The sequence below is a fragment of the Branchiostoma lanceolatum genome, chromosome 13 (genome assembly GCF_035083965.1).
Source record: "Branchiostoma lanceolatum isolate klBraLanc5 chromosome 13, klBraLanc5.hap2, whole genome shotgun sequence".
In the NCBI taxonomy this organism is placed as follows: Eukaryota; Metazoa; Chordata; class Leptocardii; order Amphioxiformes; family Branchiostomatidae; genus Branchiostoma; species Branchiostoma lanceolatum.
The window spans coordinates 6221848-6249669 of NC_089734.1; the positions used below are offsets into that span (position 1 = coordinate 6221848).

Sequence of the window (27822 nt, forward strand, 5' to 3'; positions counted from 1 at the left end):
GATCACAGGCAGACACTGCCTTTATTGTTATCGTCTCAAGTTAGTTAAGTTAAAGTCATGCCTACACCATATTGTGTATAGGGCGGTATATCTCATTTAATGTGTAACAGTGCAAGCACTACAGCAGGTGGTTAGTTCATTGCTTATGACTGTCACAAGGAATGCACAAAAACCTTTGAACTCTTATGACTTCTTCATTAGGCAACCATGTTGGTGACGCCTGTGAGTACGACTATGACGGAGACGGTGTCCCGGATGTTGATGACATCTGTCCTAAGCTCGCTAACTATCACGTGACTAGTTTCACCAATCACGTCTCCGTAAACCTTGATGGTGGGGCCGCCCCAGATTGGGAAATAACAGATGGCGTAAGTAAATTCATACTTAACTGTATTGCTGCGTTGCTCCTGAAAATATGCTTAGGCCCCTAGTAAGTAAATGCTTTGATTTCTTTATTCTTTGTTGACAGTAAAAAAAACCCAGTGATTTTGTTTTTCTACGACTACGTTTTTTTCTAAAACACATAACGGAAAATATCTTCTTTTTTATTTTGACCCACATACCTATGGTAAGCATATGTATATATCAACACAATTTAACATTCTGGTACAGTTTCTAACATCAAGATATTCTTTGCTCTGTATTCCTGATGTTTGGCACCTTTGCGATTTTTTTGTACAGGGTAGAAATATTCGTCAACTCAGTGACACAGACAGTCCTGTCCTTCTGATAGGTAAGTCATCCACCAAGGCAGACCCTACTAAAATAAAACGAAATGAGTTAAAAACGTACGTATCATATCAAATATCCTTGAACGTCTTGCTTAAACAGTCATGACTCAGGTGCACTGTGCTTTGGTATTTTGGGGTATTTGTTTTTCCATTCAGGTTCAAAATTCAATCCATTACGAAGGCATTTACGACTATGATTGCACGAAAAATCTCATGTCAAATTTGCTTGATATGATATTTTTGTCCCATTACGTTCTAATCATGATCCTTAACTTAATGATAGCTATGACTTTTCGGTTTGCAGGTAGAGACAATTTTGGACCTGTAAACTTTACAGGAACCATGTTTGTCAGTGAGAACTCGGGGAACGATTTTATCGGCTTCGTGTTCGGATACCATAGCAACCGGAAGTTCTACGTTGCCATGTGGAAACATGAGAACGAGAACGCAGACGGTACTGTTGGAATCGGTGGAATAAAGGGCCTCCAAATAAAGGTAAGACTTCATTTACACATTCAGGTCATTAAAAAGATTTTCATTCCGATGGCTTTCAATTCCTGTCAAAAAATTATTTTTGTCGATTATTTTAAAACATTTCATTGAATCGGATGTAGACATAATGTCGTGGTAGCCATGTGACCAAACTAAGTCTTTAAAAGTCTCATCATCAATTGAACTAAATCTTGATGTTCTCTACCTACTTGGAAAGAAATGTCCACATTGTACGAAGCTCATTCACTTTCATGAAACTTTAAGCCTGGTTAACGTAATCTTCAAGCCGAAATTGTTTGGGCCCATGGATACTGCCTGCCATCAGTAAATCTGCTTGAAGATTATGACTAAGTCAATTCAATATTCCTTACAGCTTGTAGATTCTACCACTGGACCCAGCACAGCCTTAGCGACTGCCCTGTGGCACACTCACGACACCACCAACCACGTCAAGCTGCTGTGGCATGATCCTGACATGCGCGGTTGGGCGCACCGTACGCCGTACACGTTTCACCTGATACACCGGCCTTCAATAGGTCTAATAAGGTATGTCTTGTTATTTCAGACACGTGCAACAAGGCTTAACGTATGGTCCTGGTGACTGTAATTGTTGTTCACCTTGTATTGCCTAGTGGAAGGTCAACTGAGTCTTTGACCACTTAAACTACAGAGACATCCCTTCAAAAAGTCTGTAGCCCTTAAAAGATTTGCGTAAGTCGAGTTTGCGTAACTCCGACCTTTGGGCCGGTAGGCAGGGCCGCCAACCACCACGCTACATGCTCATTATCCTTACCTTGATATAAGTTCTTGTTTTGTCACTAGATATCAAATACATCAATCTAGATCATAAGGTTATACCGGTTACTAGAACAGCTTTTACCAAATATGATGTCAATGTATAATCAGCATGAAACTTTCCATTTCGATCATCGTACCTCGTATAATGTTCATTATTTTCTGGACTCTCCATATCTCTTTTAAAGTATAACCTAAGAGAAAAGCCTTTTATTTTTAGGACTTTTAAGGTTGTAGATATATAAGTAATATTCTGTATTTGATTATATCACAAAGGGTGACCATTTCCAACGACATGGAGGTTCTGACCGACACAGGACCTGTGTACGACACCACCATCCTTGGGGGACGACTGGGGGTGTTCCAGTACAACCAATCAGGGGTCATCTGGTCCAACCTTCGGTACACCTGCGGAGACAGGTGAACCTATAGATAGCTTCAAGCGTTAGAAAAATGAAACTTCAACGTCTAGATAATGAATAACAAAGTGTACCTAATACTCATTCACAATCGTTCTTTTTTATATCTATTTGCTAGTCAAAGACTCAAATTGCTGATGGGAAATAGAGAGTCCTCTTAAGTTTTAGCCGTTTCGAGAGCGTTTACAATGTGTCATATTCTATTGCAGGGAAAATCAGGCACTGTACTTTGACGGGATGGACGACTACGTTGAGCTGCCCTCGATCATTACTTTAGAGCTGCATGACAGGTACCTGCAAGTTTGTTTTCTCTTAATGTCTAATTTCAGATCTAAAAAAACATCAGAAAACAGTTTTGTAGAAACCTTCTTTTCTACCTATATAGCGTAATCATGGTTAAGAAAGTCTTTCGACATAACCAACAAATGTGTATATATATATATCTAGATCTATTAGGAAAAGTATAGCCTCTTTAAATTGCTTCTTATATCTCTGAATGTAGCTTCACGATAGAAGCCTGGATGCGGCTTGGTGGAGAGGTGACGACCTCCAAGATGCCTATCATCTGCACGTTGGACAGCAGTCTATGCTTGTTCTTACAGGATAGGTACACAACTTTGAATTATTTTTTGTATCATTTGAAACCATAAAACCCATCAAAAGCTGAAGCAATGAAATAGATTTAGAATAGCTGATACTACACTGTGATCATGTTAACCTTCGGGAAAGGGAAACTTAACGTTTTTGCTCCGTTTCTTTGTCTTCTTCTCCTCTAAACAAATAAGGTCAATGGCTTGAACCATGTCACCATGGTTAATAAAGTTCCAGACACCCTGTGGTATTAGATTACATTATGTAGCAAGTGGCAAGACAGAGCTGAAGGGGCTGTATATATAATATATGAATGTGTTTGAGTAAGATTATAGCAAATTTGTTAGGATAGACCATGTGAACGTAAACATGTATTTGGTGGCAAATGTTACCTTTCTGACTTTATTTTATTCTGACTTACAGATATCTAGGTGGTCAGCTGGGTAATGACGTCATACAAGGTTCGACAGAATTCCAGGAAAATACCTGGAGTCACGTGACGATGCTGTTTGACGCACAAAACTACATCCTATCTCTTTATATCAACGGTACACAGGAGACGTCACAGTCTGGCATCACGCCGTTAGATTGGGTAAGACCCCCATTCCACTTGGACGGCGCTCTCACTGCGCTCTCACGGCGACCTAAAATGGTCCAGAGCGCAGTGAGAGTGCCGAACTCCTGGAAAACGTGCTCAAGTGGAATCTCCACGGCGACCCTTGCGCGCTCTCAGCGCGACCAAAATGTCAAATGTCAGCAACTTTTTAAAGATTTCACAGATCAATCAACGAATTCCAGAGATAAAGAACGAATTTTTGTTACGTTTTTTGTGCTTTGTTGTCTTCTCAGTTATACCTTTACCTCTTGCATCATATTTGAATGATAAAATCAAGGGGAAAACAGATTCAATTTTAGTCGCTGCACGGTCGCTCAGTGTGAGTCTTAAGTAATATATTTATGTTCAACTTGTTTTTTCTGTGTTGTCTGTCATGTAAACTGTTTGCAATAAATATATTTTATCATTCTACGTTATAATAGAAACGTAAATCACAGAATTTTGAAACACGTTTTGAACTACTGACAATAAAACTTGGAGGGAATTTAATTTGAATGGAAGCAAGTACTTGTAGTTACTCGTCAATTTGCATTACCCACGAGCAAAACTATGATTTGACCACAAAATTCCCAGAAATTCAAGATACACCACTTCAAGAATGAAATTTGCTTGAACTACAGTTAAGACCATTCAATCCTCATAGAGCGCTCGCTGCGATCCTTGAGCGCTCGCTGCGGCCCTTTGATCCCACCTTGGGCGCTCTCACGGCGCTCACCGCGCTCTCACGGCGCTCTCACGGCGCTCACCGCGCTCGCCCCGCGCTCTCTCGGCGCTCGTTTTTTGATCGCCATCTTCGGCGCTCTCACGGCGAAGGTTTTGAGCATGTTCAAAACCATCGCCGAGGTGACGGCGCGCATGGCGCTCTCGCCGCGCTGTCGGCGCTCTCACGGCGCTGTCGGCGCTCTCAATGGCGCTCTCGCCGCGCTGTCGGCGCTCTCACGGCGATCTGGCCAAAATGAGGTCGCCGTGAGAGCGCGGTGAGAGCGCCGTCCAAGTGGAATGGGGGTATAAGAAACATTTCTGCATATTACAAATGAGCATTGTTGCATAGTAGTGGCAAGTTGCTCCGGTTTGTTAGATTATTTTACAGTAGTAATTCAGCACAGCTTACGATGCGTTTTACGAGTAATTAGTGTAGTCTTATTATGCATGAAACGATTTTGAGTCACACGTCTTGATTTTTGTTGTTGTTGTTGTTGCAGTCAAACAACGATACCAACTTGTACATCGCAAGGGACAGGAACGAGAATTTCAATGGAACTCTAGACGAGGTAGTATTTATTCATTTTATGCTCTCTATGGTCAAATGACCGTGAATTGAAATTCATACGTTCGGTTAAGAAATGAAACCAGGCATTGATAACAAATAGTGCAATATTATTTGTCTACCCATAGAAAACTTAACATAGATTTTAACTTCACAACATCTGCACAGGTACGATTATATGGACTGAAGCTTCTCGAAGATGAGATTATAGAGGACCTTCAGACGTCTGGCAGAGAGAGGCAGTATCTTCGCCGCTTCCTGAACGCGCACTTTAACATGGACAGCGAAGGAGCAAACGGTAATATTATAACCATAGTTTCTTTTGAAAAGAACACGACCTTCGTGGTTGTTTTCTATGACAGTTTCAAGCAGTTTTGGTACCAAAAAGGTAATTAGAAGAAATTAGCTAATTTGATGATCTTTAACATTCCGCGATAGAAATTAACCACATGCATAGAAATGTCATTGTTGTGATATAAAGTGCAATCTCTGGCCTTCTTCTAGGCCAGTTTGCCAGTTACGTTGTACAGTTCGTTGGTCTATGATTGATAATAACAATAATCAAGTAGCATGAAAAGGACAAACAGACAAACGATGACTATCTACTATATCCCTACACAGCCACATCGCTGTTGGACAGTGGTTTGTTCCAGCACCACGGCAGAATGGTTGGCAGCCCGCTGTTCGTCCCCAGTACCGTGGACCAGGCGAGGTTTCAACTGACTTTCCCCAACGCCAGGCGGAGAAGACGGAGGGATCTCACGTACTCAGAATCACTTCATACTGAATTGTAGATACTTGGATATATTCATTTTTGTAAATAAACAGCTCTTGTCAAAAACACATATTCAAATTCAAAATCATGTGAAAATGAGATTATGAATAATAGTTTGAACCTAAGGCGATTTGTAGATGTGCAGAAAAAATTATTTCCTGAAGTTATTGTATAAAATCATGGGTCGGTCTAGACTTAGATGTTTTATTATGTGCAAACATCCACAAAATTATCTTATTTCTATTTGCCGAATGAATCTGGGAGGTGTAGGCAATGTACAGAAAAAAGGAATTTTGACAAAATGACATTGTTTTGCAGAAAGTTTTATCATAAGTTGTCAAATATGTCATTTACGAATGTTAATGCTAAATGTTAAATAGTTGTCGTGTTACACCTTGATATACTCATAATATTTTATCAAGTAAAATCAGATTTTGCAATGACTATTTTGTGCCTTTCTTAAAAATCCTCTGAAACTACCTTACTGAACTGTGCACGTGTGTGGGTAGTTGATTTAAGATCTACTGGATAACATCAAAGAAACGTCTAGAGGGATTCTATAGAATTACATTAAAAAGTGGCGCCGTGCAAGCCCCTAAAACAAACACACGGGTCTGTATCTTTTTCCTGCGTTTACGAATAGTCAAGTCAAGCAAGTTGGTCTCTGTGGTCTAATTAATCGAAACGATCGAAGAAGTGCTCAAATAAATGTCAATGAATAGACTGCAAAGAGGTTATTTCTTATTAAAGAAAACATGACATAAAATATCACAAACGAAAAGTACTTCCATTGCTACGAAATATCATTCTACAACGTAGTTCACCATCATTATCTATATCCACCCCCTTTCTTTATCGCAGCCTCATTTTATCCGTCAGCTCCTACAAATCTTCCCTCAAATCCTGCAAATCAACTTGAGGCGCCCAGATATTTCCTCATCATGTGACGGGCGTTGCGGCAAACTCCTGTGTTGAAGGACAGGGGTCCCTATGGGTCATGGAATGCTGTGAATGGCGCCTTATCTTTCACAGTTGTCGTCTAACCATCATACTGATACCGGCCTTCCTGGCCTACCGTCTGAGCTATCTGCTTCTGTATTGTATAGCCGGTATAACAGCCTTCGGCGTAACACACCAGCTTCGCAAATATTCTAGTCTCGACCAGACCTCCCACTGGCTGAATATATCAGCAATTGGCCGAACATGAAGTATATGTTTTGCAAGAGGGGTTGACCAGTTTTATCCAGTTGCTTGAGTAACTATTTTTGGCGTATCTTTATTACCTGCGCTGAATGTCTAAGCTTCATCGACGAGATAAAGCACTCTACGAAAAACCAATCGAGGTACCAAGGAAGACGAGGAGACGACAATGCATTTAACCATGTTATTCCGCCGTCGAGACGTCTCCTTCTTATTCCTTTTGATGAACTACAACAAGATCCTTTTATCCTTTCACTTCCAATTTGTCAAACGCACATACGTGTTGTCTTCCATTGTAAGGACTTCTGTAAGTCTTCCAGTATATTCGTTTTACCAAAATCCATTCAGCACAACGTCCTTTGATGTACAGTGCACCACATTAACTTCTTCTTCCGTCACGTTGAAGATCGTATCATGTTAGACTGTAATTTTGTTCCGAAATAGCTATGAGATCATAACATGTTGAGGAGCCATATAGTTAATTGAATCTATCATGTTTATTGCCGAAGCATGAATAGATATTATTCTTCTTGACGGCTGAATAAGAAATCCTATTTCTATCCAAGCATTTCATTTCCTTTCTGATAGACTCAATATACCGACCCTGACTGCCCATCACAATTAGCAATTGGACCAATGATAGCTTGGCAATTGAGAGAGTGGCTATACAGGCCGTCACATATTCGCATTTTGATGTTTTTATTTTTCATTTCTACGTTTTGACGAAGGCGGACGAGGCTATGGGACTCGGTCAAATCATAATGCTCGATCCATCAAGGCGAGTATACATATAGGCAAAGAATAATTATCAAGATAAATTTGTGAAGTAACGCGAAACAACGGTTTTATCTGTAACGGCTGTTCATTGCCTCAGGTGTATTGGCGAATGCACCAATCAGCATCGTTCCCTCTGGACTAGCGTAAATAAAACCCATGTTGACGTTTAAGGCCTGTGGAATATCTACCAGTGGTTATGTGTATCTAGTCCAACAGTCTGTAATATATATACTCCCTGCCCCCCACCCCCTTGAAAGGAGGATATACATTTAGAGGGACTACGGCCGTGTTCGCAAGCCGGACGAAAAAAAGGTATGTTACTATTTGACTGCTTCCACGTGTGAAAATACTAGTATGGCGTCCCGTTAGATTAATGCTCAGAATTAACGGCTTTCGTCAATGGCACTTTCGGTGATCTATCTGCAACGGCCAATACATGACAGAGTACCCAATGCTGCTAGTCCCTACCAGACTAACTACTCTTGCTATATGGGGAGGGAATAGTGTCAGGGGAGTTTGGCCACCATAGGGTTTGGCTGGCTGTGGACTGACTCTCCTGGCCAATTATTCCCTTTTCTGCCAAATTCTACGATCTATACCCCTATATGAAGGCCTGGTGGAGACTACAATAATGCTATGAATGACTTGGGTATATCTTATGTGATATTAGATACAGGGTATGGTGGCTTATTTTTACAACGCTAATCACGTATATATTAGTTTCAGATGAATATTCTATACCTAAAATGTTTTCTATACCAAATATGAACGTTCACGTACGATCATGGATGATACTCGTCCAAATTGAGCAATGCAGGATTTCGTTTTGAATCCAACACACACTTTAGAGTGCGTCACAGTGAACGACACCGTACGTCGGTGCTGATAGTGGAACCCTATGGTGAAAATAATGTGGCAGACCCGGCTGCATGCTACTGAGTTCACTGAACCGACGATACCAAACATTGTGCACTGCAGTGTGACACACCCTCAAAAGGGTGGATTACATATGGGAGACCAGACTTTGCACTTGATTCAACATTTACTGTATGTATGATTCCGTAGCCTGTGTAATTGGAAAGGAAAGAAACTATGACGGCTTGTGCTACACCGTTCTCCAAACTTAAACCTAAAGAAAACAGATATTCAGAATACCAATACAATATAATTATAACCATTAAAGATGACTAGTGTCGGCGGATTCTGAAATTTTACCTTTCAGATATTGCTTGTTCAGCTATTTCTTCCTTACATTGTTAGTGTAGAATTTATATTTCAATTTATTCAAGTTGTGCGAATAATTTACATCAAGGTCAAAAGCAATAGCCTGCAGAAACAGGCTTTAGGGGATTTATGTTGCCCTGGAGACACTTTCTGCTACGCTTAGATTGTAAAAGTCTGTAGGTTTATAAATATTTCACCCGAAAGAATGCTTCAGCTCCCACGAGGTTCCTAATTCCCGGAAACAACGTGAGCTGTACGTAACGATGCACAACAACAATGTGGAAGTCCTGTCGTCCTTCCGTTCAACTCTTCTGTCACGAAAGAAGACAGTTAACATGTGCGTGACCAGACGTGGTGAATGATTACCTTAACATTTGACCCGGTAAGATGTTTTCTTGAATATTGCAAACAAAATCACACTGCTTTTAAATCTAAAGATGTAACGGTTATTTCATATGCTTAGCGGTCAAATTTTGAAAACAACATCGCTGGGTGCTTTATGGTAATGAGAATTGACAGCAACCAAAAAGAATGCTTAAAATGCAGCCTACATCTCCCACGAGGTTCCTAATTCCCGAAAACAACGTGAACTGTACGTAACGATGCACAACAACAATGTGGAAGTCATGCCGTCCTTCCGATGAACTCTTCTGGCACGAAAGAAGACAGTTTACATGTGCGTGACCAGATGTGGTGAATAATTGTTCAAACTTTCGACCCAATTGTAAAATATTGAAGAGAGTAATACGACCTTTAAATTTGGAGATGTGGCGGTTATTTCAAATGATTAACCGACAGATTTGAAAAAAAATTACTGAGTAATTTACAGTAATCAGTGTTGAGAGCAATAGATCAACAAAAAGTACATGATCGATTGGGAACTTTGCAATGTCTCCTTTTAATATGACATACTCTCCAATTACTTAATACCTAATTTTCAATTCTCATTCAAGTAACGCAATCATTCTCATTCAGTCGAGTGAAATTTCGCTTGCAAGCTGGGAGTTTCTGTCGAATCTGTCAAAATGTCTATTGATCATAAGTGATCCTGACAGTTTAAAATTGGATCTAATTGAATGTTGATCGTCACTGGCTATAAACAGTAACATTCGGTGAAGTTAATTTTTTAAGACTGGCACTTAAATTTGGTAAAACATTATTTTATCCTCATCTAAGTGGCGCAGTTGACCTAGATATATAGGACTTCGCCCCCTTATGTGATATGAAATATCACCGAAGTGCCATGTTTGCGTTATCTGTTGCTACTAATAGCTTTTTATATGATAAGAGATCGGGAGACTATTTAGAACATTTACCGCCTGTCGGAACTGATTTAGTCTGAAGATGTCACATGGACACGGTGTCATTCAACAGCGTTACGGTAGGCAGTCACAGTGGACAGGTGGCCACTGTAGGCAGGAGCCTTAATGCTTGGGTCAATGTGGGGAAGTAATCTAAGGGACCACTGCAGCAGCAAAACACAGTGGACTACTACTTCTACTTCTAAAATGTGGCCACAATGTGCAGTTGATCCTTATGCAAAGGTGGCCCCCCGTACAACTTTGAGATGAAATGTGACCCATATCCCTGAAGGGGCTTTAAGAATAACCTCGTGCAATGCGCCCTCCCCAAGGCTCTATTACTCAACTGTACTTCCCGATAAGTGTGTTTGGTTCTTTTGCGTGTAGATGTTTCATGCTTAAAACTTCCTCATAGACGGGACCGCTGATTAAAGTCAACACCGAAAAAGACCAGTACAGTCACTTACAACATGTACAAGCTTTGGCCGGCCCTGGGATGTACATGTCTGACTGAAATCAAAATGACCGGATAAAGGGTCAACCGGTTTATTCAGCATCTAGTCTATCTTGTGACTGACTTTGATAAGCAAAGAAATCAACATCTCATTCTTTCAAACCTGTCTTGGAAATATGTAACTTTGATGATAAATACGGTGTTCTTAAACCTGTTATTCACTAGTACAGTTATCAAATTACATATGAATAAAGTGTGGCTTGATTGCTAAACCATAAGAATTCGATTCTACCCTTGTGGCAGTCTGTTCAGGAACATCCATAAAAACTAAAATTAAACTTATAGATATCATAGTGGCCATAAAACCGATAACATCAAGACTTTACCACAAAAAAATAGATGGCTTATCCATAATTCTAAGTCTTCTGCTTTAGGCATCAGACAGTAATGTAACCTTTTAAGCTGTGTCAAAGATATATAGGTTGATCACAGTATCACGTGACCAGACAATAAATGATTCATGTAATGACCTTGGGCGCATGGGGAAAACAGTGTGACCAATTGGTGTCATGTGACCACTCTGGCCTGTATCGTCTGCAGCCGTTGTCATATGAAAAGAAATCAAATTAATCAGCATCCAGGCCGTTCCAACTGCATACTTAGTTTCCAGGCAATGCAAAATCAAAACAGTAAGCAAGATCTGTATCTTTTCTCATTCCTAAACCTTTAACAGAAAGATTGAATAGGTGCTTTTAATGGTTATACCTCACATTTATCTTGCCTCCTTTTCTATGACAAGATCATGATTAAGTTTTGTTGAAGCTCTACTAGCAAATGTATTTTGTTATGTGAGATTTAAAAGGAATAATATCCACATACCAAATATCATCACAATCCAGCCAGATTCTACAGTAACATACTCACTGTTTAATCACTAGTGGTAAGCTGCCATCGAATATAATAACCATGATAGACAAACAAAGTTTATTTGTCTTAAAATGCAATGTCAGCTAGAAGCTAGAAGGATATTCCTTGGACTAATGTACAGGATTAAATCAAACCCAGCGGAATCGATCTGACCTGTCACAAAATCCAGGGGATTAACCGTTGCCACGGAGATGGAAGCAAGCGTCCTTCATAATCAGTATGTATAATTTATCTTCCATGATCCCTGGATTAGGTTGGATGACCCTGATTTAGTTTTTGATTTACGAGCGGTTTTATCATCCGTCTATCTATATAAACTGTGCCATAGCCTTGTGGGTAGAGCGCTTGCTTTGCATTTGGGTCATAGTGATACCGAAGACTTAAAAATTGGTATTCTCCAAGCAGAGGTTAGGCTCCAGCGGTTTTTTTACGTCTTTTTAGGTGTTTTTGTTGGGGTTTTCTATTTTGTCAGGTTTCCTTCTTGTCCGCTAGCCAAACAAAAAGGAAACCTGACTTGAAAGGAAGCCCAGCAAAAATGCCTGAAAAAACAGAAGGAACCTAACCTCTGCTTAGAGAGCACAAAAATGGTACATACTTCTTTCTCTGCTTCGCACTCAGCACTTATGGGAAAAAGTATGTTAACTGAACACACACGCTACTAGTAGACCAGCCCCCTGCTTTAGTGCTTTTTATTTATTAACCATTGCTCATATTCATACCAGTCTCTACTTCAGTGGCATGAAATGGCAACATACTACGTTGTAAAGGTTTAAGAGGATCCAACACCGGACAGCAAAACATTCAGAACAAGTCCATCTTATTTGTGCGCTTGTAGCTTTATCGTAACAATAAATAAGGTAGACTATCGAACCATAAAAGCATCCTGTGCTTCAACACATCAGATTAGTTAGAACTACTTAATGTTAGTACAGGACCAAAATAACAAAGGTGCAATGTGTTCTAGACTTGAACATGTATTAGACTTAGACTTTTAACTTGAATTTGAAATGAACTTGAAACTTTTAGTTTTATCATATATTAAAGAACAAACAACGAACTGACAAAAGTCTTACAACTTACAAGTTACACTACATGAGGGAACCGACTTGATTCTGTCCTTGCATACTTACTCACTTTACACTTCCTTGTTAAGGTCTATATAACATCATCAGCTGTTTTCCATTCCGTCCACTCTGTTCATGTTTGGACTGGTATCTACTTTCCATAACCTGTAGAGCAAAAGAAAAAATGGAATTAAACAATGGAATTGTTTCCCAGACTCCATTAAAAGCTGCAAAGTACCACAAAATTTAATTGCTGTGCATATGTGGTCTAGCTTTGCCCAAATCGTCTTCTTGGGTTTTGAGGCTACCAACTTCAACTTGCTTAAGAGCCTGTAGCCTGTACCAACTGTTAGGTTTGGGGCACTTCCCTACTCTTTTTCAAAAGGTTTGGTGGGTTCTTTAACGTTCATGGAACCTCCATTTATCATCCTAACCCAGGGACCTAGGCTAGGTACTCATTTATACCTGAGTGAAGTGAGGAAGGTCGTGTAAAGTGCTTTTCCCAAGGGCACAAGATAAGTGACATGGCAGGATTCGAACCTGGGACCACTTGGTTCTGAGCCAAACACTGTGCCGTTGCGCCACACGACCCCACTAAATCACAGTACTACCTACCCAGAGTGACTGATGCGGTCTCCTTCTGCTCCTTGCGAACTTCCCGCATTATCTCCAAATTCCGCTGGCTGGCTTCCTTGTGGTCCACCATTGGACGGGGGTAGTCCTTACCCACAATGCACCCTGCCTTCTCCTGGACGTTACGGGGGGCTTTCCACGGCTCGTAGATGTACTCCTTAGGGAGGTTCTTCAGAACTGGGAGGTAGTGTCTGTATAGACAATGAAACATGTTTGATTTTTAATATCAGGCAAATGCATTGGTGGCATATCTGCATGCTAGGAGCAAGCTTTTAACATACCTTATGATGTATTTTCTCCTGGCTCTTGGCACACCACAAAGCAAGTTAGCAGCCCATGTTCATCAAGCTTGCTACTGCTAGTGATTTTCAAGATGCCCAATTAAGTGTTTCAAACTTAAGCAGCCATAGTCGTATTCAAAAAAGTGAGGGGGTATGCAATACTTGACTCAAACTTTCTCTTTAACACAAAGCTTACATTCTCCATACAGTGTTACCAGTGTAGTGTTACCATAGTCCAGGATGTAGCAATCTATTAGTGCCTATACAACAATACAGTTTGTTCAGACCCTTGTAGTGCCTAGTCCTCAAATACTGGATAGTCACTAAAACAACCACTCATAATCTGGTCTATCATCTGTTGTTCCCTGTCACACGAGGGTTAGATTTCAGTCCAGACCAGAAACAGAGGCAGGCCAAAGACAGCCTGGAAAAGAACAATAACCCACCTGATGAATGTCCCCTTTGGATCCGTCTTCTTGCCGAAGACGACGGGGCTGTAGACGCGGAAGTACTGGTGGAAGAACGCGCTGGCAGAAAGCCACATCCAGTTTCCTGCGTTCAAACTCCAGTCCGCATCCAGAAGCAGCTCTTCAAATACCTGATGGTTATGGGAAAGGGGAGCTGTATTTTAGTGCTTATATGACAAAATAGTTCATTCAGACCCTTGTAGTGCCCAGTGACACATAGGGCAGCAGGAGCTGACATTAAAGGAAGGGGTTGGTAGCCCTTTCCCTTTAACACGCTCGAGGCACCTCCTCAAACATGGGACCCCCATTTTACGTCCTTTCTGAAAGACAATACAGCCCGATGTCCCGGGGTCTCCCAGTTACCAACTTCAATGTAATTGTAACCAGGAGCTCAACTGTGAGGTTGCTACCGATTGAGCCACAAGGACCATGACAATATAGTACATTTGTACATAATATTAACAAAAATTAGAGTCTAAAACATCTAAATTAGAGTCTAAAATGAAGACAACCTCCTAACAAAAATATCATTAGCTGATGAAAAAAAAAGGTTGAGGCGGATGAAAAATTCAGAGAAATTGTAGAAACGAAAAAAAATCTAAGTTGTTTCCTTTCAGAAGTTGATGGTCTAAAAAGTCAATGATGGGGAGGGTGTACAGTGATTGGCATACCTTCATCCCCTCCTCCCAGGAGATCCAGAGGTCCCCTCTGGTCAGGAAGCAGGCCACAGCGTGCCGTGCCAAGTGGTGGATCCACCCCTCCTTCCGCAGTTGGGTCATGGCAGCATCGATCCAGGGGAAGCCTGTCTCAGCTACAATGGAGGCAACAAAGATATCTCAAGAAAAATCACAAGAAACAGCCTGGGAACAGAAACATTCTACATCTAGGTGTCAATGGTTAATTTCTGAGTTTGTAGGGGTTGAAATTTCAGTGAGGTAGTTGTTTCTGAACTTTAACTTCACTTGGCACACCTTAGCTTCCAGCCAACCAGTGTTAACCTATATGTACCAACAGAATCTGGAGCAGTTATACAGAACATTGACTCTCATTGGCTAAAATCTAGACTGGGCAAAGTTCATTGCGCTTCAGGACAGAAGCTTTTCCAGCAAAGTACATGTAGCAGAAAACTATTTCGGACAGTGACAGGTTAAAAAAAGGAATGGTCTAAGCCAGATTGAACCTACCATTCCTCCACCTGGCGAGATGTTCGCTGTTCGTGTTCCACGGGATCTGCAGACAGACGCGGTTCCCGGCCATCTGAGTGAAGTTTGGCGTGTGTGCCGCCGCCGTGTAAAAGAACTCCCTCCATATCAGCTGACCATGCAGGGATACCGGGGGCTGGGAGTGGTTCTTGGCCTGTAAATAATGGTTTTAAAATTCTATAAGCATTGAATATTAGCCATAAAAACATTGTGACAAATTCATCAATTTAAATCTAAATCTAATACATGTACTTTGGTGGTCTTTGAGTGTCCAGAAAATTTGGAGAGGTTGCACAAGACATGTTAACACAAGACTTTGCTCAACTCAGTTCTTAACTTCAACAAAACATATACTAGTAGGGATATACAAGGCTCCATTTACAGACAACGTCCTTGCGTCGATCAATTAATAATTGCTGAGCTGCAGGAAAGTAGCAATGAGTTAGCTGAACATGGAAAAATCTCCACATGAATGCTCATCTGTGTAGGTAGAGTACATATTGTAAAGCTTGTTGTGATGGATTAAAGCTCAAAACTTATGGAAAAATCTATTCATTGTCTTTTTCATTCATTGATTCATTCAATCATTCCATTCCAATACTTAATTACAAGATAATCATGCTACCTTAGAGTACATCTTGTCCAGTTCATGATAGAACAGCCGAGCAGACAGACAGCCCAAGGTTAGGTACGGACTGAGGACAGTGGTGCTGGGGAGTAGGGAGTTGGGCGATGTCTTCGGCTTCTCAAACTTGAGGATCCAATCCTGAAACATAAGAAAAAATGAAAATTAACTATCAAGAAATCAAAGAATCTTCCTCTTGTAGAAGACAAGGAAGAATATAGAAAATAATTTTATGTTTTTCCTGATTTAGAGTCTTGATTTAAAGTTCTTTCTTTGTATTTCATGTTTCAATCATGCATTGGTCATTTAATGTGACATAACTCAGCAAGATAAATAATGTTCCCAAGACACATAACAGAAAAGACAACCTTGTAAAATATATCAGTTGGATCAACTTTGATATAACCAATATTTCTCAGTACTCACTACCGTAAGCATCACCTGTGTAATTTCTAATGCAATTAGCAATATAGATAAAAGTGTTTTTCAAAGTGGATTTAAACTTTACCTTGTCCTGCAGAGTTTTCTCTAGTCTTCTCAGTGCTTCTGTTTCCCCTCCAACAAACTTGGCAGGATGGTCACACTTCATCCCCAGCTCTTCTAACGTTATCATATCAAACTTCTCATCCTGTAAGGCCTCTGCAGGGACGGAACAGTTGGTGAAGTGCTCTGCCGTCGCTGTTTCCTTTTCCTTGGGAGGTTTCCCCATCTTGTTATAGACCTTCAAGAACTTCCTGTATGTTAGCGGCGGTGTTCCTCCATTCCGCTCTACGGTTCTAAGAGAAACAGAAACCAAATTAAGATTATTCTCCTTCAAAACAACTCAACTCAAGCAACCTTATACAGAGTCATGGCATTGAAAAAAATGTGGGGACTTACTCCAGAAGTTGACCCTATTTTTGCAAAACTAGGTTGATAGTAAGTGTCACATGATTCAACAATGGGCCTCCACTTAACAATGGGAGGCAAGTTGACAAATTATTTACAGATACATGTATAAATAACTAATGCAAGATGGGGAAAGCATCAGTTGACGATGACTGCTTTACTAGTAATTATCTAACTTTCATACATGATACAAGTCTGGTTTTGTTGTTACTTCTCAATTTTGCAACATTCATTATCATGCAAGCAAAGCAGAACAACAAATAGACTAGTAATAGTACTTGTTTGATAACAAATCCATTGAGCCTTAATATTTTTTTCATATTGACAAGCCTCTATTATATACTAACCTGTCGATGTCGTAGAGTGTGTGAGCCACATGTGTGACAACCTCCACTCCCATGTCTGTAGCAATCTTCCTCACGGCCTCATCTCGGATACGGTGGAAAGGCTCCGTGTCCACATCGTGCGTGAGCTGGGTGATCTTCCACTTCCCAAAGTGTTCCTTGAAGAAATCTTCAGCGTTTCCACGCACGACGAACAGTCGCAGGCCGTATTTTCTCAGACGCGTGTCCAAGTCCTCGAGACACTGTATGGTGAATCGCCACCAGTTGGCACCGTAGCGGATATCGTGGTCCTTCATCCAGTTCTGATCCACCACGTAGACGGGGTAAACGTGACCCGAAGTGCGGAGGGCATGAAGAAGCGACGGGTTGTCGTGAAAGCGAAGGCCCTTACGAAACCAGTGGATCGTGTTGTGCTGTACTTTGGTAGCCATTTGCTTTGTCTGAAGTCGAGAAGAGCAACACAACAAAAATTGTTTAGACTGAGATTTCACTAAAGTAAACTAAATCAGAAGTTGAATTCTGTCCCCTCATTTTGTAAAAGTAAAATAGTGCATGAGGAAGTAAAACATTGCATTGAAAATGAGCATACAGCAAAAATAACACAGAAAACAAGTTTCCTTTGTTACGTAACACTCGTTATGTACGGTAACACTAGCACATGTCTAAATACGCTAGAAAAGGATGTAATTTTCTCTCGTCCGTACAAAGACTTCCAGACACTATTTGACCACGTTATCTTTTCAGATTGACGCTATACACTTCACTCAATACAGCATGAGCCCAAATACACAGAAAATTACATCGACTTTACTTTAGCCCGGTTATACAACAAAGTAGACTGTGTTATGCAACAGACTTTCGGCGCCCCCCTCCCCCTTCAAACATTCACTTTCTCCGCCGCACGACATTGAAAAAGATTCTTATTCTAGAAATGCAAAACAGGCTTAAACTATAGCATAAGTAGGATATGTACATGTACAAGCATAATTTTTTACCTTTTGTATAGTGAAAGAACGAGGCTGTTAAAGTGATATTCCACGTACACACGTGTACACGTCTCACACCAGGATGCTCCAGCTGTTGTACTGTATGCAAATCACTTCAAATGTCCCGCGCAGTGGGTTATGGGTCAAGGACACCGGAAATACCGCTAGTGGGGGGGGGGGGGGTCATTGTTTGTGATTTGGAAAAAAAAGATTGACTCTTCGTGTTTGTAAATTTCTCAACTTATATGATATAAGAATAATCCTAGATACTATTTTCTCCATTCAGTCGAAAGTATGTGGGGTTTCGGACAGTGTATGGTTTGTGTTTCTATGTTTGTTTGCTATTATAATTATCACAGCGATTATGAAGGTGTTAGCCTAGCTGTCCTACTATACTAATCAATGGCGACAAATGTTAGATCAAACATGGAACCTTTGTGATGAGACACTAAGACTACTATACCCCGGTCATGGTATGAAAATTTCAGAGTCACAAGGTTCAGACTGCGAACTGGTTCGTACCAGACATGTCGTCAGGGATCGGGTTCAGACAGTTGCCACACAATTAGCTAATTGCTGATAACTGTCAGTGTAAATGAGCGTCAAGGCTGAGGGGACGGTAAACGTGCACGAAACTTTAAACACCGATGTCATACATGTGTGCTGATTGTGTTTAGCACTAAGGACAGGCCTATCGGCCTAGTGTTGGATGTCGTTCTGCACTAAGGACAGGTCTATTTGCCTATGTAAGGATGGCGTTCAGCACTAGGGACAGGCCTTTTGGCCTCTGTTGGATGTCGTTCTGCACTAAGTACAGTATTCTCCAAGCAGAGGCTTCGATCGAGAGGGGTAGTTTTGTCCGGGATTTTAACGTTCCTCTCCTCTCACGTGAGACATACAGCATACAGCACAGGCATGTTTGTATGTGTGTGGATGGTTGTTTGGTTGTTTGGTTGGTTGGTTGGTTGGTTGGTTAGTTGGTTGGTTGGTTGGTTGGTTGGTTGGTTGGTTGGTTGGTTGGTTGGTTGGTTGGTTGGTAGGACTACATACATTGCCATAAAACACATACCGTCACCGTTATTATCTCGAAGATTGCAAATCCGTAAATTGATGCCTAAGGCCCTTCATGGACAATGTATGAAAGAAAATTTTTTCGTTATTACTCTAATGATTTTACCATTTCAATCATTAATAGAAATCCGGCGCCAATCATTTCCGGAAGAATGCCAACAGAAAAACCAAATTAGGAACGCTCCAATGAACAGTGATTTAATTACATCTCGGCGAATGGAATACCGATGCGGTAAATGTTGTAAAACGGACCCTCCTTTCTTCGGAACACAATCGTGGTGGTGAGTTATAGGTTACCAAGATATTTCATCTAAGTTAATGCAATTGAATATGATTGACTCTTATTGAAATACTGGAAAGCTTTTAAGACTTATGGCCATAGTATAGATTTATATCTGCTATCCATGATCATCTCTTTCGCATTTTCGCTGCAGGCAGCTCCAGTAAGATTCTTGTTTCAGTTCCATATCCCAAACCCATCTTCTAACTTTATGACATGACAAAGTATTTTTGGGAAATGCAAGCTTTATATACATTTTACCGTCTTTCCATTTCTTGCATTGAGGAAAGGCCCAAAGGGTAAGAGATATTTTCCATTTTGATATTTACCCTCAACCCTTCAGTTTATCATGGACAAGGCTTCAGGTTAACAAGGCGTCTTACGTATCATGTCTAACTTATCATTTTACGACAGACGAAGAAGATTTCTACACGGTAGCGTACGTAGTCCAGTGGTTAGCGATCTTGCCTCTGGAACTAGAAGCCTCGGGTTCGATCCCGGCTGTGTCGCTCACCCGACATGCACGCTACCGGAAAGGGTTGCAGTCCTTAAGGCGGGACGTTAAGCCCTGGTCCACTGTTCATTGTGCTTGTCGAAAAGAGCTAGGGGAATTTCCCCGGTACAATGAACCTGCGAATACTGTATATAGCGTCTGTCTTCTCTGTCACGACCAGTGGAAGATTAGCTCATCTGTTCATTGAGTTCATTTGAGCTAAACTGGTTCGAGATCACTTTCCTTTTCTTTATTTACTTACATATTTCCAAACTTGGACAATATGCCCGTTAGTCAAAAGCATCTTCTCTACTCGTCCAGGTCCATGAAGACTCCTTCTTTTCCCAGTTTGTTCAGTCTGCTGACTTAGTATTCTGTCAGTATTTCCTGAAGGCCCCGAGACGCAGTCCTTTCCTAAATCTGCCTAGTGGGTGTTTTTGCTAGAGAGCTGGTCTTAAGTTAAAAGCCATTTTGGGAACTCAACTCATCAGTGGTATATAAATCTTCCAATCCCTACCACTAGACGAAGAGCTGTATCGACATTTGTGTGGCACAGACAAGCCGATGGGACTTTCCGTTGGCAAACTTTCAGCTACCGGCTCTTATACTATCAAGGAATGGAGCTGAAGCCAAGAAACTAACCATTACATTTTCGCGCAATTAAATTATCATTGATGCGTATATTTGCAAACATGTGTCTGACATGACAATTAAAGCTGTAGTACCAGATTTATTCTCAATGTTTTAATCAATTACTCTCCAAGCAGAGGTTAGGCTACGGCTTGTTTTGGACGTCTTTTTGAACTGTTTTGGTGCGCTTTCGATTTTGTCAGGCTTTCTTGGCTAGCAAAGAGACAAGCTGACGAAATAGAAAGCCCGATAACCTGTATTTACGCATTCTCTCGCTGACAGGGACTAATTAGGCCCCTCCCGACAGACGGGCCGCTATGAGTGCGATTTAGTCAGGCTAGAAATCCCCCCCTCAAAAAAACATAAAAAGAGGCTGGGGCCTAACCTCTGCTCGGAGTAAAATTAATGAAAAAATGGCTTATGAGTGAAATATGATGGTTGCATTTTTAGAGTGCATGCGCCAAGTAGGAAATGCTCCATGATATACGGAGTGAAATGTAACAAACGGTATCAATCGTGTTGATGTATATGCGCTGACAATCATAATCAATAATCAAGAGTGGTGATGTATTGTAGCACCTTAATAACGTCCAATATAGAAGCATGACAAGACTGTGAATCAATTTGTCTAATCGATTGCTGTGGCATTTTTATTCCGTCAGTGTTTCTGGGAATTCCAATCAAATGCTGCAACTTCCTCATGCATGATTTCAGCCACTTCAACAAAAGTGAAATTATTGCACAAACCCTTTGTGTGCGATCAATCCATTTGAAGGTATGAAAACCTGCGCTGTAATATTGGAAACTTACTGCAATCCTCTCACGAATTTAGGTCAGATGTGTATCACACAGAACGGACTGGAATGAATATCAATATTTTGTGATATGTAGAAGTATATCGTTACTGTGCCGTACGGCTTGTTGGCGTAACGGTTAGTTGTTTTTGGCCCAAACCTTAGGAGTTCCTGGGTTAGAATCCCTTTCATGTCACCAAAGCTGTGCCCTTGGGAAGGGTATTTCACACGACATTACTCACTCCGACCAAGTAAAGGGCGGTGCCGGTGGAAGGAAACGGATGAGCCCCGACTTCGAACACCATACCCTAGTTATATAGACACAGTGGATAACAATAATCCACTACAGCACGGCCTCAAAAAGGCTATGGGCCGACCACCTTTACCTTTTTATCGTAACTGTTAGCTTTACACCCATCTCGGGTTATTTGTGTGTCATAGTTGTCTGTAAATACGGGTTACAGATGTAGGATCTGATCATATCGCAGCTACAGAGCACTTTATATGTACTAACGTATACTCTTGGGTGGGCACTGGTAAGGCAATAGACCACCGAACTTCATATATGCAGCAAAGGGTGGGAGTCCAACCCAAACCAAGGTCACGAAAGAGCACGAGATAAGGGAATTGGGGCAAGCTAATCTATGATTATAGTAATCTTGTATTAAGGCCATTCTACTAAATCCATACTAAATTATTTTACATAGTCTTCATGCAAACGTCAATGAAACATAACGATTCTGTTATAGATTATTGTGTGATGAAATACGGGATAACGCTTCGCCATTGATGTATATACAAAGCACTTTCACGAATTTCATTACGAATATCCGATCAAATATACTGCTATGGGGCAATAAAACGCTTTTAATCTCCCCAGTACACATTTGAACTTTACAACGATAGGCAACAGGACCTCTTTGCTATGAAATAAGGTCGTTCAGTATTAATGAATGAATGAAGACCTTTATTGCACACACATACCCAACTGGGTTTAGTACAGGTCACAACAGAAAACATCACAGTTTGCAAATACACACATATATACATACAAATATAAGCTTGCACTTGTCTAATGATTACGTTAATTTGGCCTCTTCTCGCTTCTTAGTAATATTGTAAATATAGGTACGAGTATGTTTGATAATTAAGGGTTTATCTAAAGCCATTAGAAATATGAATTTTTTATGTAACTGTCGTTCGCTTTTGTAAAGTGAGTTTTAACGGCCGGAATATGATAACCTTGGAATTGTACTGAGTTGGTCGATATCTGGAAGGTCAGTTCAGCACCAAGGGGAAATCTTTACTTCTTTTCCAATAGTACATTGGTGGCGACGCGTGAATAGTTTCATACGTGGTTTAATACGTCAATAAAAGTCTATGTATATGGTTAATACACTACGATGGGTCTTATGTTCCATTTCGTCATCGAGGGCTTGGTCACACTCATCGTACGATCGAAAACTGCTAGATGGGAACTAACTAAAAGGGAATCTCCCGAGCAGCCTTCGTATCCCCTGCTTCGCCTATTGAGTCAGTTATTTGAGCTTGCCTAAGTTTGATGTTTCCGAATTAGGGAGAAGAGATGCTGAGGAAACTCAATAGAAAAAACGATTGCATTCTTGGGGTGGTCGTGCATATGTCGCTGACAGAGAATTCAACTGTCTTGTTACGGAGAATGCTTTCTTAAATCGTTGGCTGTGGTTAGTTCTGCCACAGCCAGAATGAAACTCCTACGACATCAAAATCGCACGACTGACCTACGGCGAGTTTGACCACGCCGTAAATGAAACTATAGTCAGAACCGCCCATGACGACCACCCAGGGGACCCAAAAACTGGTCCATGTGGACAGGTGGTCACTATAGACAGGATTCTTAAAGCTTGTGTCAATGGGGAACATTATCTAAGGGACCACCAAAAAGTGGCCACATTGGCCAGATGGTCCTTATGTAGAGGTGGTCACATTTACTGGTTTTACTGTATAACGTACAGTTCAGAAAAGCCACCCTGTACAACGCAATGTTAGTTGAGGATTTTCCAGGAGGTTTTAGAACAGGATTTATCGATTGGCTGCCCCAGTTCCGAGAATTTTGCCGCCAGTTTATGAGCTCATCAGATTTTTCACTCATTTAATTAGATGATGTCATAATCAGTGCCTAATTGGTTTTGAGAGGCCGGCTGATGGGAAAGTGACCCACATTTTCACACCTCCTGGTATCATTAGATCCTTGTAGTGTAGGGTCTGTAGTACGAGTAAAACTTTTCCTAATGTCTTTTACAAAGGATAGATTGTCATACACACACACATACACCCACACACACATACACACACACACACATTCTCTCCTCTTCTGAATACCTTTATTTTCAGTAGAAGATGGTCACCACAGTAAAATTCATTCTTATCGTTCGCATTTAAAATATACATAGGTTCTACTGGACGCTTCTTAGACACCTTCCTTCCCCTGGTGTACCTTTACAACAGGTAGATTGGACACCCTCAACATACACACCCACACACAATCCTCGGTCCTGATGACGTTTATCAGTAGAATCTGGTTACCCCAGTAAAAAAAAAATTCTTATAGTTTGCATTTAGACTATGCTCGGGTTCTATTGGACACTTCTTAAGATAGCATTCTTCTCATAATGCCCTTTTACAACATAGTACAGATAAATTGGACCCATCCACCCCACTAACACCCCTCACCCCCGCAGGTAGATTGGACACCCCAGCTTCTCCTCTCCTGATGACCTTTATCAGAAGAATCTGGTCACCCCACGTCAGTTCGTCCAATATCCTGGCACAACCAGAAACCAATTAATCAATATCGCCACTGCGAAATCACTGGCGCGAATCCAGGGCGGTGGATTTGTTAGGCCAAGACAAGAAATATTGTGTTTCACGCTACGATTTTATTGTTTTTCGCTGATACACATCACAAGTCGGTAACGGTTTTCCAGATAACAATTTAAAATACAAGTGTAACGTGAATTGATTTTATGTCGGAAGTCAACGACGATGGTTTTTTTACAATTTTTCCTTAAATATAAGGTTTGAAATACAATCTGTTTGCTAATCTATGAAGTAATCATTTGCATCTATTCTAGACCGATTTGATATTAAGTTGCGTCCTTATTAGGGATAGACTCTGGCGAAAAAATTTGATGAACGCCATTTAAAGTGATGTATGTTTGAAAAACAGTCATTACTTATCTTCTTGTTTCAGAAAAAATGTTTCATTATGTCCTGTGTTGTTTCAAAAAGAACATATTTTACCATTATCACGTATCATGTTTCCATCATCACTTTATTAGATGTTTTAATAATTGATAAGCCAGACGCATCCATAACACTTTTGAGCCTTTTTGAATTCATTAATCCCATGGATGTGTTTTTCACGGGTTGTACTACGAGGTTCCAGTGTAAAAAAAAATTCGTTTTACTGCATTTGATTTTATTCATGATAAAAAATGCAGCTAATATTGAATTAAAACTGTCAGTCCTGAACATGCTTAGCCTATTAATGAGCGTCATTTTAACTCTTCGCTAATCTTCAAATCAAGCGTAACGTTAAGTCAATTATTCCTCCGTACCGTCAAATTGTCGGCTTTTGCCCTTCTCGTTCCTCCAGCACTTTCCTGACACTACCAAACCCCCGTGTCTTGGCGTAGACTAGCGCCTTCCGTAATATTTCATTACGCACAAAACATGTGACCTGAATTCATCCATGTTATCGCGCGTGTACTCTTCTTCACTTACACAGGATAGGACAGCGTACTACCGGCCGGCGTCTCGAGCGGATCATCCTCGCAGGCGGGCTGGAAGGAAGGAAGGAAAGACACACACACACATAAGAAGGGCTGGATATTGATGTCTTGAAGATGAAGGAGCACACTAAGGAGCAGACTGGGCTTAAGACGGTTTCCTTGGATCGTAGCGTGCTGAATTTCCTCGCGCCGTACGACCGGAGACAAACGCAGGTATGCCAACACGTTTTATGTGCATGGTATTTTTTGCACCAGGGAGTGGCTCAGATACGGGTCGATACTTGTTACAATATATGTTTTACAGCAAGATACTATATATCAAATGGTGGCGGAAAATTGAACAAAATTCTAAAAATATAGGCGTTAAAATAAGCGGTTCCATTATTGATATTTTCAATGGTGCTAAGGCGTGGCTGTTGGTGCAGAAAATAGTGTGTGAGTTTTACGTTGTAGCTTTAACGAGATAGTTAATGTATTCTAAACGTGTCTCTGCGATATGGGCGTAATCTTCCTTGATCTACGAAAACAGATTCATACGGGACGGTTGAAAACATAATAATCCGCCTAATGTAGATTCATCTCAGTTTTACGTGTTAGTTCTGGCGCTGGCGCCAGTAGTATATTCTGATGAGATTTCAACGATTAGAATAACTCAAATATTGCATTAGAACTTATAGATTTACAAACATTTTGTTGTCTCCATGCGAATATGTTCATAATTAGCCAAAATCTGTGTTTTAAAGAAGGAATACTTCCTCATTCCTTCTCTATATGCAAAAAAAAAAATGTTGCTAAACATATTTGAAAAATCTCCAATGTTGTGAAATCTCCATACATAAGAATATTTCATCAAATGCATGAAGAATTCTCCATTCTTATGGAAAAGTGATAAAGGTACTTTCATGGCATTCCGCGCTGTACAATGCGGGGAGAATTGGAAATTGTTACAACTCTCTTTACTGGGGCCCGTGTACCACCTTAGCCTCCTAAGAAGACAAATATTGGAAAAGGCCGGTGGAGAGGGCGTGCAAATAGGCACAGAATCCCCTCGTACGAGGATGGATCAAAAAAGGAATCTTGAAATCAACCCATTCTCTCAAAAAATCTCAACAACAGATTGAGATATTTTAGTCCCATGACGATATGCGCCTTTACCTTTCGGCAAAATTTCAACTCATTCGATGAAAAAAATGAGTTTGTTATAGAACCATATGCATTACTTCTTGACTCACTCTCGTAAATTAACAATACTCGTCAGAAATAAGGTCGAGGATGACAAAGTAGAATTAGACGAGCGCCTAGAGATCACGACGTGCATTAGTGTCACTTAAGGCGGCTTCTATGCAGATAGCGCCGGGTCGGAACGACGCTTTAGTCCCGCCGAAGTATTGGAACTCTGATTATGTTGAGACAACAGAGGAACAGTGGGGGTTTTGGTATCGACCATAAAGAAATGTATGCGATAAAGAGGAGTGTATACATCATCGCTAAATGCAGACTCGGAAACTTAATTCAACTAGCCACTATACTATACGATGCCTAGAAGACAAGAGCATGTAGGTACGCTTTACACTTTTACGCTTTTTTTTTAAACTGTCAAAGTGGGCATAGTAGTCTACGTCTCTAGACTACCTACAGCTTTTTGATTGTAAAGGAAACTGACGTGAATTCTACTACAGAAGCGCACTATACAGCCTAGGATGCTGAAGAACATTTCACTTCATTTCTACGAGAGAAGAAGACCACGATGTCTAGTAAAAAAAAACACAAGTATAAATCGTGCCTTAGTCTGAGCAAGGCTTTGGTCTGTGAACGTACCTCCCTAATCAGTTTACCTGGGCCCCTATACCCCAACCACGAAATCTAGATGTACCCTACAGATTGTATCAAAGCTAGCAAAGATTGTTTGTAAACATTGTAATGTTTCTTTAGATACCATCTATCTCTGATGTAGGCACAGAATCACTGGTGTCGTGGCTCGTTTGAGTACGCGATATTTTCATGCAGAAAAGAACGCAGTCTTCCTAACGGTATGTGTAGGTGCAGTATCATAGAGAGACAACATCTCTATATGGCGGCAGGAACCTCGATGGAAGCATAAAATGCAATGATTTGCCTGTATCAAATTCTCATAAGCACGTGCACCAATCAAATGTATATGATCGTCGTTAGGATGGTAGCAAGCAGACTATCAATGTGTGGGCCGATAAAATTTTGGTTGTGATCATGTGCAACGAAAGCCCCAGTGATGGTGGCTGTTTCTTCGCTTCCGAAGATCAATTGGAAGGTTGTCCTCCTTTGAAGGCTCTCATGTGGCTGTACAGCCCAATCCTCGATCTGCACGCTCTGCTGCAGGTGGGGCATGTAAAGCCCTGTGTTTGGTGGTGACTGGGTAGTTGCAGCTTTCCTGCTCCAATACACCACAGTGTAATGTATTCTCGTTGAAGAACAAGAGAAGCAATACGTCAAACTCTGCCAAGGTACCCTCATCTTTTCCTGTCAGCCTCTAAGGTAAATCCCTTGGATCGGAACAGACTTGATCCGCCATGTGATCAATTTGGCTCGCCTTACGGTTTGCCGCCCTGTGGGTGGATTATTCTAATGCTGGTTTACCATGACTAATCCTTACAACATCAAATCACAGTAGGACATCATTCAAGGGTCTACATGGGCTTGTTTTGATCACAAAATGTGAAATGTAGCATGGTCTTTAATTACCAAG

The 27822-nt window shown here is 40.9% G+C and overlaps 3 protein-coding genes across 3 annotated transcripts in view; 2 read left to right on the forward strand and 1 right to left on the reverse strand.

The window, feature by feature from the left end:
• Positions 1 to 6291, forward strand: part of LOC136447184 (uncharacterized) — a 39698-nt gene extending 33407 nt beyond the window's left edge. Inside the window, exons 71-81 of the mRNA XM_066445883.1 lie at positions 202 to 368; positions 682 to 733; positions 1036 to 1226; positions 1597 to 1769; positions 2295 to 2438; positions 2647 to 2727; positions 2940 to 3044; positions 3452 to 3620; positions 4847 to 4915; positions 5080 to 5209; positions 5533 to 6291. Coding sequence (XP_066301980.1) covers positions 202 to 368; positions 682 to 733; positions 1036 to 1226; positions 1597 to 1769; positions 2295 to 2438; positions 2647 to 2727; positions 2940 to 3044; positions 3452 to 3620; positions 4847 to 4915; positions 5080 to 5209; positions 5533 to 5705 — 1454 coding nt within the window. The 3' untranslated portion in view covers positions 5706 to 6291. The remainder of the gene's footprint in view (positions 1 to 201; positions 369 to 681; positions 734 to 1035; positions 1227 to 1596; positions 1770 to 2294; positions 2439 to 2646; positions 2728 to 2939; positions 3045 to 3451; positions 3621 to 4846; positions 4916 to 5079; positions 5210 to 5532) is intronic.
• A 1556-nt stretch (positions 6292 to 7847) lies between these two features.
• The window catches only part of LOC136447799 (vesicle-associated membrane protein-associated protein B-like), a 46744-nt gene continuing 26769 nt past the window's right edge, over positions 7848 to 27822 (forward strand). The window contains exons 1-2 of the mRNA XM_066446859.1: positions 7848 to 7975; positions 25097 to 25313. Of these exons, the coding sequence (XP_066302956.1) occupies positions 25215 to 25313 (99 nt within the window). The 5' untranslated portion in view covers positions 7848 to 7975; positions 25097 to 25214. The remainder of the gene's footprint in view (positions 7976 to 25096; positions 25314 to 27822) is intronic.
• On the reverse strand, positions 12394 to 17513 carry LOC136447264 (cryptochrome-1-like). Its single transcript, XM_066445995.1, has 8 exons — positions 17077 to 17513; positions 16350 to 16617; positions 15842 to 15982; positions 15199 to 15370; positions 14686 to 14825; positions 13994 to 14145; positions 13249 to 13457; positions 12394 to 12798 (listed from the first exon to the last, which is right to left on the reverse strand). The coding sequence occupies exons 1-8, from the start codon at positions 17502 to 17504 to the stop codon at positions 12785 to 12787; spliced, it is 1524 nt and encodes a 507-aa protein (XP_066302092.1). The 5' UTR covers positions 17505 to 17513; the 3' UTR covers positions 12394 to 12784.

Excerpts from the sequence above, each read along its gene's own strand:
- LOC136447264 (XM_066445995.1), bottom strand. The coding sequence starts at position 17,504 with ATGGCTACCAAAGTACAGCACAACACGATCCACTGGTTTCGTAAGGGC. Across the intron at positions 16,618-17,076 it reads ACACTCTACGACATCGACAG|AACCGTAGAGCGGAATGGAG; the intron begins GTTAGTATATAA and ends TGTTTCTCTTAG. Across the intron at positions 15,371-15,841 it reads TGGACAAGATGTACTCTAAG|GCCAAGAACCACTCCCAGCC; the intron begins GTAGCATGATTA and ends CATTATTTACAG.